The following is a 23,878-nucleotide window of genomic DNA, read 5'->3' as shown; positions in this document are numbered from 1 at the left end:
CATATTAACTTTAGAATTTTAAAAATTTCTATAAGATATATCAGGATTAAGATTTTGATAGGGATTGCATTGAATCTGTAGATAACTTCAGGTAGTGTGGACATTTTAACAATATTAATTCTTGTAATCCCTGAGTAAGGGATGTCTTTCCATTTATTTATGCCTTCTTCAATTTCTTTGTCAGTGTTTTATAGTTAGCAGTGTACTGGTCTTTCAACCTTTTGGTTAGGTTTATTTCTAATTAGTTTATTCTTTTTGTTTCTATTGCAAATGGAATTGTTTTAATTTTTTTGATTGCTCATTGTTTGTCTATAGAAATGCCACTAATTTTTGTGTGTCAATTTTGTATTCTACAGCTTTACTGAGTTGGTTTATTAATTCTAAAAAGTTTGTGGTGGAGTCATTAGAGTTTTTTACATATATGATTATATTATCTTCAAACACATAATTATACCTCCTTTCCAATTTGGATGCCTTTTCTTTTTCTTGTCTAATTTCTCCAACTCAGAGGACTTCTGATACTATGTTGAATAGAAGTGGCAAGAGTGGGCATCTTTGTCTTGTTCCTGATATTAGAGGAAAAGCTTTTGGCTTTTCACTGTTGAATATGTTAGGAATGTGCTTGTCATGTACTATCTTTAATGTGTTGAGGTGACTTCCTTCTGTATCCATTTTGCTAAATCATGGAAAGATAGTGAATTTTGTCAAAAGCTTTTTCTGTATCTACTGAGATGATCATGTCATTTTTGTCCTTCATTCTGTTAATGTGGTAAATCACATTGACTTGTTTGCATGTGTTAAAACATCCTTGCATCCCGGGGATAAAACCCACTTGGGTATGGTGTATAATCATTTGTATATGTTGTAGAATTCAGATTGCTACCATTTTATTGATAATTTTTGCATCTATGTCCATCAGGATATTGGTCTGTAATTTTGTTTTCTTGTGGTGTCTTTGTCTGGCTTTGGTATTGAGGTGATGCTGGCCTCATAAAATGAGTGTGGAAGTGTTCCTCTTCTATTGTTTGGAAGAGTTTAAGAAGAATTGGTATAATTCTTCTTTGAATGTTTGGTAGAATTCACCAATGAAGCCATCTGATCTTAAGCTTTTTTGTTGTTGGTTTTAAAAAAATTATTATTATAATTTAAATTGACAAATAAAATTATATGCATTTATTATGTACAACATGATATTTTGAAGTATTTATACATTGCGGAATGGTTGAATCTAGCTGCTATGGGTCAGATGTGACCCCTCCAAAATTTATGTGTTGGAAACCTGATCCCCACTGTAACACTGTTAAGAGGATGGGAAATCTGATTTTGGTATTTGAAAGGTGGGGCTTTTGAGAGGTGATTGGATTGTGAGGACTGTGTCCTTGTGAGTAGATTAATCCATTCATGCAATTATGAGTTATCATGGGTGTGGACTGGTGGCTTTATAAGGAGTGCATGAGAGAACTCTTCCCATTTTCTCACCATGTACCTTGGTTGCTATGGGACCCTGTGGAGAGTTCCCACCCAGAAAGCCCTCACCAGATGAGGCCCCTAGACCATGGACTTACTGGCCTCCCAAACTGTAAGAAACTGATTTTGTTTTATTCATAAATTACCCAGTTTCAGGCATTCTGTTATAAGCAACATAAACTAATACACTAGCTAGTTAGCAAATGCATTACCTCATGTAGTTATTATTTTCCTAGTGAGAACACTTAACATACACTCTTTGTATTTTTCAAGAATACAATATATTGTTATTAACTATAATCACCATGCTATACATTAGATCTCTTGAATTTATTCGTTGTATGTAACTGTAATTATGTGACACATCTCCTATGACTGACATCTACACAACTCCCCCTCCCATTAACAACTCCAATTTCTGGGGCAACCACCATTCCACTTTCTATTTCTATGAGATAAACTTTTTTAGATTCCACATATGAATGAGATCATGCAGTATTTCTCTTTATGTGTCTGGCTTATTTCATGTAACATAATGCCTTCCAGGTTTATCCATGTTGTAGCAAATGACAGGATTTTCTTTTTTTTTTTTTAGGTCTGAATAGTATTCCATTGTGTATATACTTCACATTTTCTTTATCCATTCATCCAGTGATGGACACTTAGGTTAATTCCATATCTTGGCTATCATGAATAGTGCTGAAATAAACATGAGAGTGCAGATATCTCTTTGACATACTGATTTCATTTCCTTTGGATATAAAACCAGGAATGGGATTGCTAGATGATATGGTAGTTCTATATTTAACTTTTTTGAGAAACCTCCATACTGTTTTCCATAGTGATTTTACTAATTTACACTTCCACCAACAGTGTGTAAGTGTTCCCTTTTCTCCACATCCTCACCAACATTATCTTTTGTCTTTTTGATAATAGCCATTCTAACAGGTTTGAGATAATACCTCACTGTGGTTTTGATTCGCATTTCCCTAAACATTAGTGATAATGAGCATGTTTTCACATATCCATTGGCCATTTGTGTGTCTTCTTCTGAGAAATGTCTGTTAAGGTCCTTTGTCAACTTGTTAATCAGATAATTTGTATTCTTGCTATTGAGTTGTTTGAGTTCCTTATATATTTTGGATATTAACCTATTATCATATGCATGGTTTGCAAATATTTTTTTCTCCCATTCTGTAGGTTGTCTCTTCACTCTGTTGATTGTTTCCTTTGCTGTACAGAAGCTTTTTAGTTTGATATAATGCAATCATTTCAGTAGATGCAGAAAAAGCATTTAACAAAATTTAATATCCTTCATTCTGCTAAAGTGATATATCACTTTACTGATTTGTGTATATGGAAACATCCTTGCATACCTGGGATGAATTCCACTTCATAATGGTGAACGATCTTTTCAATGTGTTGTTGAGTTTGGTTTGCTAATATTTTGTTGAAGATTTTTACATCTGTGTTTGTCAGGGATATTGGCCTGTAGTTTTTTGTTTTTGTGTGTGTGTGTCCCTGTCTGGTTTTGATATCAGGATAAGGCAGGCCTTGTAGAATGAGTTTGGAAGTATTTCCACCTCTTCAGTTTTTTGGAAGAGTTTGAGAAGAGTTGATATTAATTCTTTTTTTAAATGTATGGTAGAATTTAGCAGCTCCTGGACATTTCTTTAATGGGAGACATTTTTTGTTGTTACTACTGATTCAACTCTCCTTACATGTTATTTGTCTGTTCAGATTTTCTATTTCTTCATGATTCAGTCTTGTTAATGTGTACATGAATTTATCCATTTCTTCTGGGTTATCCAATCTGTTGGCATGTAATTGTTCTTTGTAGTCTCTTATGATTCTTTATATTTCTGTGGTATCAGTTGTAATGTCTCCTTTTATCTCTGATTTTATCTGCTTGAGTTTTCTCTCTTTTCTCTGCTAGTGTAGCTAAAGGTTTGTTGACTTTGTTTACTTTTCAAAAAACTAACTTAGTTTTCTTAATCTTTTATATTGTTATTCTAGTCTCTAATTCATTTCTGCTCTCATGGGGTTAATTTGTTATTGTTTTTCTAGTTTCTTGAGATACAATGTTAATATGTTCACTTGGATTTCTTTTTTTGTTGTCGATATAGGTATTTATTGCTATAAACTTTCCTGTTAGAACTGGCTTTGCTGTGCCCATAGGTTTTGGTATGTTCTGTTTCCATTTTCATTTGTCTCAAGGGATTTTTAAATTTCTCTCTTACTTCTTCATTGACCCATTGGTGGTTCGGGAGCATGTTGTTTAATTTTTATATTATTTATGAACATTGCAAAGTTTCTTCTGTTTTTTTAATTTAATTGAAAAATACTGTTTGTAAATATTTATGAGCTACAGTGTCATATTTCTATACATATATACAATGTCCTGTGATCAAGTCAGGGTAGTTAACAAATTTATCATCATAAAATTTATCATTTCTTTGTGATGAAAACATTTAATCTCCCTTTTAGCCATTTGCTAGCATATAATAAATTATTGTTAATTATAGATGCATAGCACTACTGTACATGAATAGAACTTATTTTCCTACCTAGCTGTAATTTTGTGTCCATTAACCAACCTGTCACTATCCCTCTCCCCTTTCTCACCTCTCATCACCACAGTTCTACTCTTTCTAAAAGTTCAATTTATTGTGTGTGTATGTATGTATGTATGTATGTATGTATTTGTTTAGCTCCCACATATGGGTGAGAACATGCAGTATTTCTCTTTCTGTGCCTGGCTTATTTCACTTAACACAATTTTCTCCCAGCTCATCCACATTGCTGTGAATGGCAGAACTGCATTCTTTCTTTACGGCTGAGTAATATTCCATTGTGTATATATATACCATATTTTCTTTATCCAATCATCCATCAATGGACATTTTGGTTGGTTCCAAATCTTGGCTATTGTGAATACAGCTGCAATGAACATAGGAGTGCAGGTATCCCTTTGGCATGCTGATTTCCATTCCATTGGGTGTATATCCAATAGTGGGATTGCTGGATCATATAGTCATTCTATTTGTAGTTCTAAACTGTTTTCCATAATGACTGGACTAATTTACAATCCAACCAACCATGTGTGAGTCCCTCTTTTCTTTCTATTTTTACCAACATTTGTTATTTTCTGTCTTTTTGATGATAGACATTCTAACTGTGGTAAGATAATATCTCAATGTGGTTTTGATTTGCATTTCTCTGATGGTCAGTGATATTAAGCATTTTTAAAATATACCCATTGGCCATTTGTATGTCTTCTTTTGAGAAATGTCTATTCAATTCAGTTGCCTATTTTTAATTGCATTATTTATGTTTTTACTATTAAGTTATTTGAATTCCTTATATATTCTGGATATTAATCCCTTGTCAGATACGTAGTTTGCAAATAGTTTCTCCCATTCTACAGGTTACCTCTTTGCTCTGTTGATTGTTTCCTTTGCTGTGTGGAAGCTTTTTAGTTTGATACAATCCCATTTGTTTAGTTTTACTTTTCTTGCCTATGCTTTTGAGGTCTTCTCCATAAAATTTTTGGCCAGACCAATGTCTTAAAGTGTATCCACTAAATTTTCTTCTAGAAGCCTTATAGTTTTGGGTCTTACATTTAAGTCATTAATTCATTTTGAGTTGATTTTGGTGTATGGTGAGAGATAGGGGTCTAGTTTCTTTCTTCTACAAATAGATATTCAGTTTTCCTGGCACAATTTATTGAAACAGCTGTCCTTTTTCTAATGCATGTTCTTGGTGCCTTTGTCAAACATCACTTGGCTATAAATATGTGGGTTTATTTCTATGTTCTCTATTCTGTTCCATTGGTCCATGTGTCTGTTTTTAGGCCAATACCATGAGGTTTGTTAACTATGGCCTTACGGCATATTTTGAAATCAGGTAGTGTAATGGCTCCCACTTTGTTCTTTTTGCTCAGGATTGCTTTGGCTATTCAGGGTCTTTCATTGTTACACATGAATGTTAGGATTGCTTTTTCTATTTTTGTGAAGAATGTCATTGGTATTTTGATAGGAATTGCATTGAATCTGTAGATTGCTTTGGGTGGTATGGTCATTTTGACAATATTAGCTCTTCCAATCCATAAACATGAAATGCCTTTCCATTTTTTTGTGTGCTCTTTGACTTCTTTCATCAGTGTTTTGTAGTTTTCATCGTAGAGATCTTTCAACTCCTTGGTTAAAGATATTCATATTTGTAGGTATTTTATTTTTTGGACGTTATTATAAATGGCATTGCTTTCTTCATTTCTTTTTCTGCTTTTATTTTTGATGAATAGAAATGTTACTAATTTTTGTATATTGATTTTGTATCCTGAAACTTTACTGAATTTGTTTATCCACTGTAAAAGTTTTTTGGTGGAGTCTGTAGGTTTTTCCACATATAAGGTCATATCATCTATGAACAGGGACAATTTGATTTTCTCTTTTCCAATTTGAATGCCCTTTATTTCTTTCTCTTTTCTAATTGCTCTGGCTAGAACTTCTAGGACTATGTTAAATAAGAGTGGTAAGAATGGGCATCCTTGTCTTGTTTCTGAAAGAATAAGCTTTTAACTTTTCCCCATTCAGGATAATGTTAGCTGTGGGCTTGTCATATATGGTTTTTATTGTGTTGAGATACTTTCTTTCTATACCTAATTTCTTAAGAGTTTTCATCATGAAGGATGTTGAATTTTATCAAATGCTTTTCCTGCATCTATTGAGATGATCACGTGGTTTTTGTTTTCCATTTTCTTGATGTGGTGTACAACGTTTATTGATTTATGTATATTGAACCATCCTTATATTCCTGGGATGAATCCCAATTGATCATGGTCTATAATTTTTTTAATGTGCTTTTGAAATCTGAGAATTTTTATTGATAATTTTTACATCTATGTTCATCAAGGATATTGGCCTGTAGTTTTCTTTTTGTGTGTATGTTTGTCTGATTTTGGTATCAGGTTGATGCTGGCCTCATAGAATGAGTTTGGGAGAATGGCCTCTGAATTAATATTTTGGAATGGTTTGAGAAAAATTGGTATTAATTCTTCTGTAAAAGTTTGGTAGAATTCAGCAGTGAGCCATCCTGGGCTTTCCTTTGTTGGGAGATTGCTTATTACTGATTTAATCTCATTGCTTATTATTGGTCTGTTCAGGTTTTCTATTTCTTTTTGGTTCAGTCTTGGTAGGTTGTTATTGATTTACAGTTTTATACCACTGTGTCTTTGAAAAGATGCTTGATATGATATCAGTCTTCTTAACTTTGTCAAGTCTTATTTTGTGGCCTAACAAATCATCTATCCTGGAGAATGTTCCACATGTAGTTGAGAAGAATGTATATTCTGCAGCAGTTTCTGTATGCATATGCGTATCAGGTCCATTTAGTCTAGAGTATAGTTTAAAATCTGATGTTTCTTTTTTGGTTTTCTGTCTGGATGATCTGTTCATCGCTGGAATTGTACTGAGATCCCCTACTATTATTGTATTGCAGTCTATTACTCTCTTTGGATCTATTAATATTTGCTTTATATGTTTTTGTACGCTGATGTTGGGTCCTATATGCTTGTAATTGTTATATCTTCTTGCTGAATTGACCCTTTAGGTTTATATAATAATCTTTGTCTCTTTTTTTCAGTTTTTGACTTAAATTCTATTTTATATGATATAAGTATAGCTACACCTGCTCTCTTTTGGTTTCCATTTGAATGGAATATGTTTTATCATTTTTTCACTTTCAGTCTAAATGTGTCCATATAGGTGAAGCAAGTCTGTTATAGCCAGCATACAGAAGGGTGTTGCTCTTTCATCCATTCAACCACACTGTCTTTTTTTTTTTTAAAGAAAATGTAATTTTATTAATATTATTTTTTACATTCTAGAATGTTGTTGCTGAGCAGTTGGGAGGGAGGGTGAGAGGGGAAAGGGGAAGGAAATGGGATGGAAGAAGGACAAAGGAAGGATGGGCGAGATTGAGGCCTGTGGAACCCCCCACATTCTCACAGGGGAAATCGGGGGGCTTCTGGTGGTAGCTTGGTTATTACTGGGCTGTGTGCAGATGTCAAGGGGGTCTGGCAAAAGCCCTTGGCTCCTACCTCCCCAACTCAAGAACTCAGGGCCCTTGTTACTGCAGCTTGGTGGTTGTCTCTGGGCTTGTTTCTCCTGTTGGGAGGGCATGACCAAGTCCTCAGGCCCCCACTGAAAACTGCCCTGGCTCGGGAGACCCCAGGGCACTTCCTGCAGCAGCTCGGTGGTTGTCACTGGGATGGTTGTGGGCTGGTTGTGGGTGCCATGACAGAGGTCCCTGGCCCTCCCTGCTTTCTGGTTTAGTAGCCCAAGGGACTTCCAGTCTTTCCAAGTGTTGTAGATGTTTTTTGGTGAAATGAGACCTTTACTAGTTAATGTCAAACTTTTTCTCTGGTTGTAGGTACTTATTTTTTCTTTCAATTCTGTATTGGATTATTTGCTGTTCCCACCACTCAAACTCTGCACTGGAACTAATTTGTTGTCCTTTGCTAACTTCTAAAATGGGGGAACTTCCTGTGAGGACCAGTACTTGAGCTCTGTGATTGAGCTAAATTGCTGCTTTGCTGCTGATTCTCTAGGGCAGGCTTTTTGTGCAGCTCAGGTTTTAATGGTTGACTTTATAGGTACTTCTAGGTCTAGTGAAATCTGGCGTACCTGGGTTGGATAGAAACACTGGTCTGGGCCTGAGTTTTTTTCCTCAAACTGCACCCCATGCAATTCTATATTCCTGACCAGTCTCCTCTGAGTGGTCCTACACCGATTGGGGAGAGATCAGCTGTCCTTGCTGTGCCCCAGTGTTCTTCCAGTGGGCCCATCTCCCCCACTGCCCATGCTCCAAACACTTCCCATGGGATGCGCCATGCTCTAGTCCCTTGCAATGACTCACCAGCCTCTGAGTGGCTCCTTTTTTTCAGTTGTTGTGGTTCCTCAGTCCTGTGTGGGTCCATGGGAACCCTATTACTGATATTGCTGTCCTGGAGGCCACCAACGCCCTCTTCTCCCCTGCCACCTCCAAGCAACTTCATCTGAAAGGCACAGCTGTGGCTTTTGCCAGCTCCTGCTCTGTTCACTCAGCAGCTCCAGCCTGGAAATGGCCGGGATTGAAAACAGTCAGAGGGGTGTTTTCTTTCTCTCATCATTGCTTCTCTCACCTTCATGCTTTCCATAGGTCTCTCCTCCTCTTCCCCTGAGCTCTAGCGGCCCCAGCTTGGCTGTCATTGCTTTTTTATAGTTGTAAATTGGTTGATCTGTGGGAGACACTGATGCTGGGGACCATATATTGCACCATCTTGACTGGAAGTTGTCAGGCTGTTTATACATTTCCATCTCTTTATAGTTAGTCACTGGCACCTTACTTTGTCCCTTTGGTGACATCATGCTTTCCTGATCTTGATCCTTGTGTCATTTACTGATGGCTGCACACTGAAGAAGTAGGTACTTATTCCAGTCTTCTCAGTCTTGTTTTGTCTGGCAACTTCCTTCAACAGTAAGTCAGTGTGGAGATTCTCAGAAATTTCTCTGGTATGGTTCCTAAGTTTGTGACTGTTGCAGCCATTGCAGAGCTAGTGGGTTTCTAAGCTCAGGGCTGTCTTGACCAATTCAATGTTGGGCCAGAATTCATGACCCCTGAGGCTGGTGCAGTTTTGGGGTGTACATGAAGTTCATGGCTGCTGAGGCTAGTGCAGCACAGGATCGTGTTTGAAGCCTTCAGTTGTTGAGGTCTGCCTGTTATTGTGGGTTATTTGATGCCCAAGGCTACTGTAGCCAGTTGGCAGTTATGTGGGTCAGAACATGGCTTTGTTTCAGAAGTATTATGAGTTTCAAACTAGCACTGGGGCAGATCTACAGGCTCAGCTCTCAGGTATTGGCTTGGAGTCAGTTGCTGTGGGGGTCTGCTCAGTGCTGTGTTTGATTGTTTGGGCCTGGTTATTGAGGTCCAAAGCAAAGTCCTATGCTTACTTTTCTCTCCTTCCCCCAAGCAAACAATATATCTGTCTGTGCTTTGCTTCCTGAGGTTGGAAGAAGAATTCTCTTGTAGCTCACTGAGCTGCTTTAAGATTATTATTTTGAATTCTTTGTCAAGTAGTTCATGAATCTCCATTTCTTTAGGGTCAGTTACTAAGGCTTTATTTGTTTCTTTTGGTGATATCGTGTTGGTCTGATTCTACGTAATCCATGCAGCTTTGCGTTGGTATCTGAGCAAACACTTCCAATCCTTCCAGAGTGGTTTTGGGGGGCAAAGACCTTCTCTTGCTGGATAACCATACTAATGGGATGGCCCCCAGGACCACTATTGAGCAGGGTTGGAGCTGGGTCATAGAGTCACTTCCAGGTCCACAGTTGGGTCTACATTTGGGTCTGGTGTTCCTGTTACCAAAGGCATATATGGACATGGCTTCCACCAGGTACCTGGGAAGACTCCATCAATTTCTTGGGTAGAATTTTGGCAGGAAAGACTGATTCTAGGCCATGGTAGAACAGGGCTGGAGCTGGGCCACAGGGATGCTTTAGGGTCTACATTTGAGTATGAGGTTGGTTGGCCTTTCACTGAGGACATGGACAAGCATGTCTCTGCTGGGTCCCTGGGAAGGCAGGACTGACCCCAGGCTATGGTAATGTAGAAGTAGTGCTAGGTCACAGGGCCTGTTCAAGACCCACAGCTGGGTCTGAGGTTGGCTGGCCTGTTAACAGAAGCACAGACAGGCATATTTCCTCCTGGGTGCCTTGGTGGATCGGGCTTGTGGCAGGAACACAGCAAAGTAGGACTAGAGCTGAGTTCATAGGGCAGTGGGGCTGCTTCTGGTCTATAGTCATGATCCCAGCACCAGGGTATGTCCCTGTTTTCTCAAAGCAGATCTCCTTGGTCTTGGGCTCCACTGGGGTTTTGTAACTTTCTACTTGGATTCCAAAGCTCCCACAAAGCACTATTGTTCATGGATAACTGCCACATTATTTCTGTAGAGCGATGCAAGTTGGGGATCTCCTGCCATCTTGCTGATGTTACCAAATGTTGATTCATGAATGATTCTTTTATTCCCATACATGCTCTTTATAGATTTTCCATTTTGGATTTGTGAGAATGTGCTTATTCGAGTGCTTCAAAGTCCAAGAAAACTCAGTATCAGCCCCAAAGCTGATGTTTTTATCAGCTGCAGGCAAAGCAGTTTGAAAAGGACACTTAAATACAAATAATGAGGGCTGGCCTGTGGCTCATTTGGCAGAGTGTGGTGCTAATAACACCAAGGCCAGGGTTCAGATCCCTATATAGGAATGGCCAGTTAGCTCACTTGGGAGAGTGTGGTGCTGACAACACCAAGTCAAGGGTTAAGATCCCCTTACCAGTCATCTTTTAAAAAAATAATGATACAAATAATGGTCATGTTTTGGTGTTGGGAACATTGGAGGCTATTTTTTAAAACTTACTTCTTTTTCTATATATTTTATGTCTTTAATATTTACATTTTATATTTATAACAAAATATATTGAAAAAATTACAAAGGCACATGAATATCATCTTATGAGAGAAAGGTACCCTGGTTTTATCTATTCCCTACCAGATTCTGTCCCCAACAAAAATATATATTTTTCCTGGAGAGGAGTACTATTTTTGATAAAAAAAAAATTCAATACTAAAAGTAAATCTTTCTCTGTTACATTAATAAACTTTGGTTTGTTACTCTAGACTGTGAATTATCATTCATTTTTATATATGTATGGCCAAATTCTAAATTATGTTATTTTCTGGATTTAAATATCACATACAACATAAGCTTAGAGGAAACACACTAAGATATTTTATGAGAATTGTATAATTTTTGTATTCAGACTTCACTTTCAAAAGATAGTTCCGTTGTTGCACCATGTACATAGGCTTCCTCTCACCAAAAAAATCCCTCAAAACATTATTACCACCTGCTTATACAGTTAATGAAATAACTTGTAAGCACTTAGTAGGATAATTCAGGAAAGCCAATGGTGAATATGAACCACAATCATACTTTATTATTTATTTAACTATTACGTAATTAAAATACTCACCCTAATATTGTCAAAAAATGCCACCCAATACTAAAAATCACAGTCATGTTAATCGGCATACAATGTAATAAAATCAATTAAGCAACAAATATCGAGGAGCCATCAAGATACTTTTATACCTGGTAGAAATTAGTGGGAGAAACTTGATAAGGAAGAAATCAGATTCTTTAAGGATTCAGTCTGCATCAGCTTCAGAGTTTAGTATGAGCCAAACAGCCAAGTTGCAAATCCATCCAATAGATAAATACGTGTACTCATATCTGTGTGTGCAATAATTCAGACACACAGAGAAAGAGCTTCTGAATATTTTTTAAAATGTCCCTTTCCTTCATTTGGTGATCATGAGTTGTGCTAATCAATCTCAGTCTTTTAAGGTAGCACAATCCTGTCTGTATCATCTGGAGAGAGTTTTTAAAAATTAGAAATTCTGTTATCTCACCCTCATAGACTTTGATTCTAGTAGATCTAGGCATTTGTATTTTTATTGCCTGGTGTTGCACAGCCAGTCACTTAGAGGGATAATAAGAGCTAATGGACTGGACATTTTGGGGAAATCAATTTGCTAGAAATAGAAGATTATGCAGGCTGGAAGGAGGTAATTTTTATTTTGGGGAATTTCTTTCTAATAAGATGATGTATGAATAGAAGTATGAAAGAAGTGAGGTGGCCCCTCTGCCAATACGTAGGGAGAGTGCATTCTAAGAGCCAAAAAAACAGGGGCACAAGTCCAAACAGAGGAGCTTGCTTGGCATGTTTGAGAAGTAGCAAGGTGACCAGTGTGGCTACAGCAGGATGGGTGAGGGTGAGAGTCGTAGAAATAAATCACAGACATAGCAGGGGAACAAATCATATAGAGCTTTGCCATGAAAACAACTTTGGATTGTAGCTGAAGGAGATGAAGAGTTATTAAATGATTTTATACCAAAGAAATGACCTAGGTAAAAAGCAATTGAGGTAATGAGATGGGCAAGGGACAATAAAAGGTAATAGGATCAATGAATTATAGTCTCTATGTGAGTGCAGAATTGTTAGAATCGGGGTGCTAGAGGGCATAAGGTAAAAAATGGGAGAGAGTGCACCTTCTCTCAGAGAGTAGCCTGGAACCAATGTAGGTTGTTGTGGATATAGTAAGATTTGTCACTATTATCAGATTTCTATGTCTTGGAGAACAGAAGTTGGCCTATCCTGTGTTTTAGACAGGAAGATTCTTGAAATTGAGATTATAAAGAGGTTGTTTGTATGACTGTGGAGGTGGGTAGCTGAAGTGGGGTGATGGACATACATAGGAGGAGAGAAGGTCCAGAAACTAAAAGCTGAGGGAGCAGAGGAACTGTATGGGTACTGACATCACTAAGAATGGTTATAGAAAAATGTTGGAGAGAGTCATAGTGTCAGGAGCAAAATCTTCGTGAAATAAAGAGTATGACCTAGGGTTTCAGAGCTATCCACAACAAAGAGGGTAGAAGATGGTATAACCTGATGGCATGAACCTCAAAATTGGGTTATTCTGAGAAGGAAGGAGAAAGAATAATCTAGAGATGACTGTAGGCTCAATAGTACTAAGGATGCAGGTGAGGAAGACATCACAACTTATAAGGAATGCAAGGGAAGTAATGTCTTCAGGGGAGATTCAGCTTTTGGTGAGAACAGGAAGGTCAAGGGAGCCTTCAGAATCACTTCCCGTAGATACAGTTAAATACTTGAAAATGTGGAAGTGGCTTTAGAACTGGGTGTTGAGGAGAGGGTGGAAGAATTTGAAGGAGCAGGCTAGAAAAAGCCTAGCTGCTCATAGAAGTTTAGAAGACAAGAAAACCAGAGAAAGTTCAGAACGTCTTAGAGATTGGTTAAATGGTGGTGAGTAGAACGCTGATATAAATATGGACAGTAAAGGCCATTCTGAGAAGATCTCAGTTGTAAATGAGAAGGGACTTACTGGAAACTGGGGCAAAGATCACTTTTGCTATGAACTGGCAAGGAACTTTTGGCTGCATTCTGTTCACACCCAAAAGTTTTTTGGAATGTGGAACTTAAAGATGCTGAACCAAGGTATTCGGCAGAAGAAATTTCTAAACGGAAAAGAATTCAGGAAGCTGCATGGCTACTTGCAACAGCCTATGCTGAGTTATGGCAGAAAAAGCATGAAGTAAAGCCAGAATTTACAATGCAAAAGAAAACAGAGGGCAAAAAACTGGAAAACTTTCAGCCTGGCCACAAATGCAAGGGTGTAGCTCAGGGACCCTTTGCTAAGGAGATGAGCACAGAAGGAAGGGATTATCAAGACAAGGAAAAGAAGACTTTGAAGGCATTTCAGAGATCTTGGATGCTGCGTCTTCTGTTAAAAGCCCAGAGGACTAGGGAGACAGAATGGTCTTTGGGAGTAGGCCAAAGGTGCCCTCCACAGGCTCACCACTGTGGGCCACCTCGGGAAGCTGCTTCCAGCATCAGCACCCCAGCTGCTTTGGCTGCTCCAGCTGTAGCTAAATTGGCCCCAGGGGTGGCTGGACCTGTAACTTTGGAAAATACAGACCAGAAGCCTTGGTGGCATCCATGTAGTGTCATGTCTGCAGGCTTGCAAAATGCAAGAGCTGTGGAAGCTTGGGAGCCTCCACCCTGATTTTAAAGGACATATGGGAAAATCTGGGGGCCCAGGAAGGGATCTGTCACAAGAGCAGATTCACCACATAGAGTCTTCACTAGAGAAATGCCAAGAGGAAATGTGGGGTCAGAGTTGCAGCAGAAAACCCCCGCCAAGGCCATGCCTAGTGGAGCTGTGGGAGAAGAACCGCCATGGAGACAACAGACTTGAAGAGCTACCAGCATGTAACCCAGCCTGCGAGAACTAAAGCATTACCAGAGACCAGAAAACCCACGGAAGTGGAGCTGCCTAAGGACTTGGGGGCCCAATCCCTACACCAGTGTGCAGAGGACATCAAACGTGGAATCAAGGTACATGATTCTGCCTTGCTGGGTTTCAGATTTGCTTAGGACCTGTTACTCCATTCTTTTGGCCTATTTCTACCTTTTTAAATGGGAATATGTACCCTATGTTTGTTCTACCATTGTATCTTGGAAGTAGATAACTTGTTTTGACTTCACAGATGGGACTTTGAACTTTGGACTTTTGAGTTGAAACAAGCTAAGACTTTGGGGATGAAATGAATGTATTCATATGTGAAAGGACATGAGTTTGGGGGGCCAGTGGCAGAATGCAGTGGATTGACTTGTGTACCCCTGAAGTTAAATGTGTTGGAGGCTTGGTCCCCACTGTGACAATGTTAAGAGGGTGGGAAATCCTATTATGATAATTGAAAGGCGGGGTCTTGAAGAGGTGGTTAAGTTAATGGTTTTATGGTGGTTTGGGGCCTGGTTCTGGTGGCTTTAAATGGAGAGAGTAAGAGGAGCTCTCTCTGTCTCGGCTCCACCATTTTCTGCCATGTGAGACCCCAGCATTGCTGTAAAGCCACCACCAAGAAGACCCTCACCAGATGTGTTCCCCGGACTTTAGACTTCCTAGTCTCCAAAACTATAAGCAATAAATTTCATTTTATTTACAAAATACTCAGTTCCATTTATTTTGTTATAAGTAAAAGAAATGTACTAAAACGCTTCTGTAAAATTTTTAATTCTTTTCACAACTGTGGCCTAATTCTGCTTAGCTGCAAGTACAGTTGACTTCCGGTGTAATTGACATGATATTTTAGCAAAGTGCTTCAGAATCATTTAAGATCCTGTACTTTTAAACTTCTAACTTCTGAATTTATTCTATCTTCTCTAACATTTTCCCAAATTCCAAAAATTGTTTACTTTCAGGGCCCCTGTTAACACGTGTGCTGCCATTGTGTGGTTTAGGTTTAGTGCCTATCCTGTGTGCTGAAGCATTTCAGAAAGTTCCCTTTCTCTAGGCTGACACTGATCCTACTCACCCCTTGAGCAAGACACAGTTTGCACATTTCTACCCATAGTCTTGCTTACATATGGTTTGACCATACTTTCTTTTATAATACTGCCAATCCTCTTCAAATGCCCTACTGTAATTGTTTAATTTGTGTTACATAGCATCTCTTCATTTTTTTTTTTTTTTTTTTTTTTGAGCCCCTGGTACCTAACATTTTGGGTTTATGTACTTTCTTTTTTTTAAATTTTATTTTGTTGATATACATTGTGGTTGATTATTGTTGCCCCTTACCAAAACCTCCCTCCCTCCTCCCACTCCTCCCTCCCCCCCAACAATGTCCTTTCTGTTTGCTTGTTGTATCAACTTCAAGTAATTGTAGTCGTTATATCTTCTCCCCCCTCCCCCGGTTTTTGTGTGTGTGTGTGTGAATTTATATATTAATTTTTAGCTCCCACCAATAAGTGAGAACATGTGGTATTTCTCTTTCTGTGCCTGACTTGTTTCACTTAATATAATTCTCTCAAGGTCCATCCATGTTGTTGCAAATGGCAGTATTTCATTCGTTTTTATAGCTGAGTAGTATTCCATTGTGTAGATGTACCACATTTTCCGTATCCACTCATCCAATGATGGACATTTGGTCTGGTTCCAACTCGTGGCTATTGTAAAGAGTGCTGCGATGAACATTGGGGAACAGGTATACCTTCGACTTGATGATTTCCATTCCTCTGGGTATATTCCCAGCAGTGGAATAGCTGGGTCATATGGCAGATCTATCTGCAATTGTTTGAGGAACCTCCATACCATTTTCCATAGAGGCTGCACCATTTTGCAGTCCCACCAATGTATGAGAGTTCCTTTTTCTCTGCAACCTCGCCAGCATTTATCGTTCAGAGTCTTTTGGACTTTAGCCATCCTAACTGGGGTGAGATGGTATCTCAGTGTAGTTTTGATTTGCATTTCCCGGATGCTGAGTGATGTTGAGCATTTTTTCATATGTCTGTTGGCCATTTGTATATCTTCCTTAGAGAAATGCCTACTTAGCTCTTTTGCCCATTTTTTAATTGGGTTGCTTGTTTTCTTCTTGTGGGCATCCTCTGTCAGATGTATATTTTGCAAATATTTTCTCCCACTCTGTTGGTTGTCTTTTAACTCTGTTAATTGTTTCTTTTGCTGTGCAGAAGCTTTTTACTTTGATATAATCCAATTTGTTTATTTTTCCTTTGGTTGCCCGTGCTTTTGGGGTCATATTCATGAAGTCTGTGTCCAGTCCATTTCCTGAAGTGTTTCTCCTATGTTTTCTTTAAGAAGTTTTATTGTTTCTGGGTGTATATTTAAATCCTTAATCCATTTTGAGTTGATTTTAGTATATGGTGACAGGTATGGGTCTAGTTTCATTCTCCTGCATATGGATATCCAGTTATCCCAGCACCATTTGCTGAAGAGGCAGTCCCTTCCCCAGTGAATAGGCTTGGTACCTTTGTCAAAGATCACATGGCAGTAAGTGTGTGGGTTGATTTCTGGATTCTTTATTCTATTCCATTGATCAGTGTTTCTACTTTTATGCCAGTACCATACTGTTTTGGTTATTATAGCTTTGTAGTATAGCTTAAAGTTGGGTAGTGTTATGCCTCCAGCTTTATTATTTTTTTTGCTCAGCATTGCTTTGGCTACGCGTGGTCTTTTATTATTCCATATAAATGTCTGGATAGTTCTTTCCATTTCTAAGAAAAATGTCTTTGGAATTTTGATGGGGATTGCATTGAATTTGTATATCACTTTGGGTAGTATGGACATTTTCACTATGTTGATTCTTCCAATCCAAGAGCATGGGATATCTTTCCATCTTCTTGTATCCTCTCTAATTTCTCTCAGCAGTGGTTTGTACTTCTCATGATAGAGATTTTTCACCTCCTTGGTTAACTCAATTCCTAAGTATTTTATTTTTTTGGTGGCTATTATAAATGGGCAGGCTTTCTTGATTTCTTGTTCTGCATGTTCACTATTGGAGAAAAGAAATGCTACTGATTTTTGTGTGTTGATTTTGTATCCTGCTACTGTGCTGAAATCATTTATCAATTCCAAGAGTTTTTTTGTAGAGGTTTTAGGCTGTTCAATATATAGGATTATGTCATCTGCAAACAGGGACAGTTTGACTTCATCTTTTCCAATCTGGATGCCCTTTATTTCCTTCTCTTCTCTGATTGCTCTGGCTAGTACTTCCAACACTGTGTTGAATAGGAGTGGTGAGAGTGGGCATCCTTGTCTAGTTCCTGTTCTTAAAAGAAAAGCTTTCAGCTTTTCCCCATTCAGGATGATATTGGCAGTGGGTTTGTCATATATGGCTTTAATTATGTTGAGATACTTTCCCTCTATACCTAACTTATAGAGGGTCTTTGTCATGAATGAGTGCTGAATTTTATCAAATACTTTTCAGCATCTATAGAGATGATCATATGGTCCTTGTGTTTGACTTTATTAATATGGTGTATCACATTTATTGATTTGCATATGTTGAACCAACCTTGCATCCCTGGGATGAATCCCACTTGATCGTGATGAATAATTTTATGTATGTGTTGCTGTATTCTGTTTGCTAGTATTTTAGTGAGGATTTTTGCATCTATAATCATCAAGGATATCGGCCTGTAGTTTTCTTTTTTGGTTATATCTTTACCTGGTTTTGGTATCAGGATGATGTTTGCTTCATAGAATGAGTTTGGGAGATTTGCGTCCGTTTCAATCTTTTGGAATAGTTTGTAAAGAATCGGTGTCAATTCCTCTTTGAATGTTTGGTAAAATTCTTCTGTGAATCCATCTGGTCCTGGGCTTTTCTTTGTTGGGAGCCTTCTGATAACAGCTTCAATCTCCTTTATTGTTATTGGTCTGTTCAAATTTTCTGCGTCTTCACGGTTCAGTTTTGGGAGCTTGTGTGTGTCCAGAAATTTATCCATTTCCTCCAGATTTTCAAATTTGTTGGCGTATAGTTGTTTATAGTAGTCTCGAATGATTCCTTGTATTTCAGATGAATCAGTTGTAATATCGCCTTTTTCATTTCTAATTTTTGTTATTTGAGTCTTCTCTCTTCTTTTTTTTGTTAGCCATGCTAATGGTTTGTCAATTTTATTTATCTTTTCAAAAAACCAACTTTTGGATTCATTGATTTTTTGTATTGTTTTTTAGGTTTCAATTTCATTTAGTTCTGCTCTGATCTTAATGATTTCTTTCCATCTGCTAACTTTATGTTTGGATTGTTCTTGTTTTTCTAGTTCTTTAAGGTGAAGTGTTATGTTGTTCACTTGCCATCTTTCCATTCTTCTGAGGTGAGCATTTAATGCAATAAATTTCCCCCTTAATACTGCTTTTGCAGTATCCCACAGGTTGTGGTATGATGTATCATTATTTTCATTAGTTTTGATAAATTTTTTGATTTCCTGCTTGATTTCTTCTTGGACCCATATGTCATTAAGTAGAATGCTGTTTAATTTCTATGTGTTTGTATAGTTTCCAGAGCTTCATTTGTTATTAATTTCTAGTTTTAATCCATTGTGGTCTGAGAAAATACATGGGATAATTCCAATTGTTTTGAATTTATTGAGACTTGATTTGTGACCTAATATGTGATCTATCCTGGAGAATGATCCATGTGCTGCTGAGAAGAATGAATATTCTGAGGTTGTTGGGTGGGATGTTCTGTAGATATCTGCCAATTCCAACTGGTCTAGAGTATTGTTTAGATCTTGTGTTTCTCTACTGATTCTTTGCCTAGATGATCTGTCTAATATTGACAGTGGGGTGTTCAGGTCCCCTGCTATTATGGTATTAGTGTCTATTTCCTTCTTTAGGTCTAATAGAGTTTGTTTTATAAACCTGGCTGCTCCAGCATTGGGTGCATACATATTTATGATTGTTATGTCTTCTTGATGCATCAGTCCTTTTATCATTAAGTAGTGTCCCTCATTGTCTCTTTTTATGGTTTTTAGTTTAAAGTCTATTTTGTCAGGTATAAGAATAGCTACTCCAGCTCGTTTTTCTTTTCTGTTTGCATGGTAAATCTTTTTCCATCCTTTCACTCTTAGTCTATGTGAATCTTTATGGGTGAGGTGGGTCTCTTGTAGGCAGCATATAGTTGGGTCCTCCTTTTTAATCCAGTCAGCCAGTCTGTGTCTTTTGATTGAGGAATTTAAGCCTTTTACATTAAGAGTTGTTATTGAAAGGTGTTGATTTATTCCTAGCATTTTATTGGTTGTTTGGTTGTCTTAGGTGTCTTTTGTTCCTTGCTTTCTGATTTACTGTTTGGTTTCTGTGTTTGTTGGTTCCTTAGGTTGTAGATAGCGTTTTTGTTTGCATGTTTTCTCTTCATGAATGGCATTTTTATTATACTAGTGGGTTTTGATTTTTCTTGGGTTTTTATGGCAGTGGTAGTTATTTTTCAGGAACCAAACCCAGTACTCCCTTGAGGATTTCTTGTAAGGGTGGTCGTGTGGTAGTGAACTCCTGCAGTTTTTGTTTGTCTGATAAATATACTATTTGCCCTTCATTTTGGAAGGATAGCCTTGCAGGGTAGAGTATTCTTGGCTGGCAATCTTTGTCTTTTAGTATTTTGAAAATATCATCCCATTCCTTTCTAGCTTTTAGGGTTTGTGATGAAAAGTCTGATGTTAGCCTGATTGGGGCTCCCTTATAGGTGATTCGACACTTCTCTCTTGCAGCTTTTAAGATTCTCTCTTTGTCTCTGATTTTTGCCAATTTGACTATAACATGTCTTGGGGAAGGCCTTTTTGGGTTGAATACATTTGGAGATCGTTGAACTTCCTGGATCTGAAGATCTGTGATTTTTCCTATACCTGGGAAGTTTTCTGCCACTATTTTGTTGAATATGTTTTCAATGGAATCTCCATTTTCCTCCCCTTCTGGAATACCCATGACTCAGATATTTGAGCGCTTAAGGTTGTCTGATATTTCTCTCAGATTTTCTTCAATGTCTTTGATTCTTTTTACTTTCTTTCTTTTTTTTTTTTTTTTTTGTCTGCTTGTGTTATTTCAATCAGCCCATCTTCAAGTTCAGAGATTCTCTCTTCAACTTCGACAAGCCTGCTGGTTAAACTCTCTGTTGTGTTTTTTATTTCGCTGAATCACTTCTTCAATTTGGCACGTTCTGCTACATTTTTTTTCAGGACATTGATTTCCTTGTACATTTCCTCTTTCAGGTCCTGTATACTTTTCCTCGTTTCATGATGATGTCTAGCTGAGTTTTCTTGTATCTCATTCAGTTTCCTTACAATTATCATTCGAAATTCCTTGTCAGTCATTTCAAGGGCTTCTTGTTCTATAGGATCTAGAGTTTGAGATTTATTAACTTTTGGTGGTGTACTTTCTTGATTTTTTGTATTTCTGGTATCTTTTTTTTGATGTTTATTCATTGTGGCAGGGGGTTTCACAGTCCACTGGTTTGAGACTATTGACTAACTAAGATGTTGCTGTGGTTGCCAAGTTGGTATGGCTACCTCCATGACTGCTCAGTTGGCTTCTAGTGCCTTGTGTGTGTGGTTGCCTCGGGTCTTCGGCCTCTCCGGGGAGCCACCTCTCTGGTCAGCTTGGACTCTGCTGGGCTGCTGGATCACGGGGCAGTACCGCAGGGTGTGTGGTCTCTGCTGAGCTTCCACTTCCTGTGTAGGACTTCTCCCTGTTCCATGCGCTCTGGCTTGGGCTGCAGGATCACGCAGTGGCGGCCCCACAGGGTGTGTGGTTTCTGTCAAGTCTCCGCCTCCCTAGCCGGACGTCTCCCCACTCTGTGCACACTAGGCTGGGCTGCAGAATCTCACAGTGGCGGCCCCGCAGGGTGTGCTGAGTCTCCGCCTCCCTAGCCGGGCATCTTCCCGCTCTGTGCACACTGGGCTGGGCTGGGACATGTCTTCTGCAACCCTCATCTATCAGCCGGGCCTTCAAGACCCTGCTTGGCACTACCTCACCCCGGAAGTCTACCAGGTTTCTGCTAGGCGCAGACGACCGGTCGCTCTGGGTGCCTTTGTAGCACTGTGTAGATCTTTCTCGGGACTTATCACCTTCATCCTGGTATGGCGGTTATTTGTGTACTTGTCTTATCTCCCACACCAGAGCGTGAGCTCCTCGGGGGAGGAGCCCGCAGCACACAGTTCACCTTTGAATACCCCTGGCATGGACCGACTCCGGTGCCCACCCGCAGTCAGCTCTCCGGAAGGTTCAAGCGAACTCGGGAACTCTCTGACCACACTATTCCTAACCAGAAATCAGTTAGGCATTTTTCCAAACTGGTGGCTGCAGAGATGGTATCTGCCTCCTGGTAACAGGAAGTTTACCGGGGGCCGGAGTCCAGGGTGCGGTGGTGTGACAGTCGGCCCAGCCTGTACTTCCTTGCCCTCCCGACGCAGGCTGGGCATGCCCCACGCCACCAGCCCCGCCAGAGAACCGTGGAGGGAGTAGAAAGGGTGGCCAGCCCTGCGCTGGGGCAAGCAAGTGGGAAAGCTCATTGAGGGGCTGAACCGAGCGAGGAGGACAGGCCTGGCTGAGCCGGGCCAGAGCCGCCACCACCTGAGAAAATGGAGGCAGCCCCGGGGCCGGTGAGTGGCCCAGTGGGGCAGGCAGAAGCCAGGCGGGCGTCTGCCCCCCGAGCAGGGCTGGGCCGGGGGTCACTCACAGGGCTGGGCCGGGCCGGACGGCTCCCTCTGCCTCCGTGTTGTCGCCGTCCCCGTCCTCAGCTGCTGTCGCCTCATGCTGCTCACTCGGTCCCGCGGCATGGCTCAGGCGTTCCCAGGAATCTTCTTTTATGCTGGCCTGAAACCTCGAATCCTGAATAGGGCAGCTGGCCACCTTCAGCGAGGTCCCGGCCTCCGGGATCCTGGCAGTGTCGACCGCAGCCCAGGTGCCGTGTTCCCTGTTTAGAGACTTGCTTTTGCAGCTAAGAAACAGTTCTTTTCCTGCTCCATACTTCAAAGCTGTTGCCTGTAAACGAGGCAGCCTCTCCTGCCAAGGGCAAAGTGGTGGTCAGCCCCCACGACTGGCCACCAGCAGCGGTCCTCCCTTTAGAGACGGCAAGAGGAAGGTCCACAAGTTTCCCGGCTGCCTAAGGCTCAGTGGCCACCTTTTCCACCTCAGCCTCTCAGCACCAACCGCCGCAGCCACTGCCATCTTAGGATCTCCATCTCTTCATTATTCTTAAAATATTGGTCTTCAGATTTTTCCTTTGCATTGATTTCAATTCTTTTATTAAAAAATGCATTAAAATAGTGTTTACCTCAATAATTGCATTTTTTTGGTCACCCTCTTAAATTTTGTGCCTGAAATGAGTGCCTTACCTTAATCCTGTCCCTGTTTAGAATCGAAATTACTGAGTAGATGGTCAAGGACTTGAGGAATTAGTGGGGAAATAGAAGCAACATGAAACCAAGGTGTAGTTACAAATGCTGCCTAAAACTAGACGATTTGAAAGCACAGGGAAAAGAGTATTAGGAAAGGCTTTTAGTTGGGTAGTTTTCAAGTCTTTAAAAAAATCTTACTTTGACCATGTAGATGTAGTTACTACTATAAAATTATAGCTTCCAATGTGTGAAAAAACGAAAGTGAAAATATGCTAGTCACTCACTCAAGAAGAAGTGCTTCAACTCCTGGTTTAAAACTTGTAGAATGTAAAAAAAGTCCCATAACAGCCACAGTAAATATTCCAGACATTCCAACTAACTCACCTATTTTAAAAAAGAGAAAAATATAAAGTATTAATTTAACATCCATGGTAGCACATATTTTTACCAGAGATGAAAATATCAGATATCTTGATAGTATGGTGACTTTATAGAGAGGCTACCCCACTTGGTTTCAGGTGGAATGTATTTCAAACTATTACCACCACCCTTTTTCTTCCTCGGATTCCTACCCAACTGTGTAGTAAAGTCTATAAGAAACATTCTTGCACTGCTTTGGCTTCAGATTATCGCTAACAACATGGAGCTCACAGAACTCTTCATGTACCCTAGAGCACATCTAGGGTGGATAGAGCACCAACTCCAGATAATTGTTTCAGAGGGATTCTGGAGGCATGAAATGACAAGGAGCTGATGAGTTCTTTACAGAGTAGCCCGCTTCATATGCCTTCTTGTGAGACAGTGGAAGATAGAAATGGGTTGATCCTGTATTAGCACTAAGGAAGTCAGGCCAGCAGATACCCAATACCATCTACTTCCCTAATATAATTTTGTTTTGTTGCATGTACTGTGGGGAACTGAAAAGCGTAAAAAACTGTGTGGAATAGTCTTCCAAGTAGTTCTATTAGTTTCTCCCTTGAGCTTATGGATGTAGTATATTATCTCTGTTAAAAATTCCAATAATATGGTACAGTATACAGATCATATTTTTTTTGAAAAGGAGAACATCCATAATTCCACTGCAAACACTTCAGGTATAATTTTAAAG

At 39.4% G+C, this 23,878-nt stretch overlaps 1 protein-coding gene across 1 annotated transcript in view; it reads right to left on the bottom strand.

Moving 5' to 3' along the window:
- SLC9C1 (solute carrier family 9 member C1) overlaps positions 1-23,878 on the bottom strand; it is a 123,804-nt gene that overhangs the window by 80,913 nt on the left and 19,013 nt on the right. The window contains exon 7 of the mRNA XM_063112496.1: positions 23,055-23,154. Within this exon, the coding sequence (XP_062968566.1) occupies positions 23,055-23,154 (100 nt within the window). The remainder of the gene's footprint in view (positions 1-23,054; positions 23,155-23,878) is intronic.

This window comes from Cynocephalus volans, chromosome 1 (assembly GCF_027409185.1).
Source record: "Cynocephalus volans isolate mCynVol1 chromosome 1, mCynVol1.pri, whole genome shotgun sequence".
NCBI lineage: Eukaryota > Metazoa > Chordata > Mammalia > Dermoptera > Cynocephalidae > Cynocephalus > Cynocephalus volans.
Note: the sequence above shows the minus strand (reverse complement) of the source record. Positions and strands in the feature narration are given on the sequence as shown.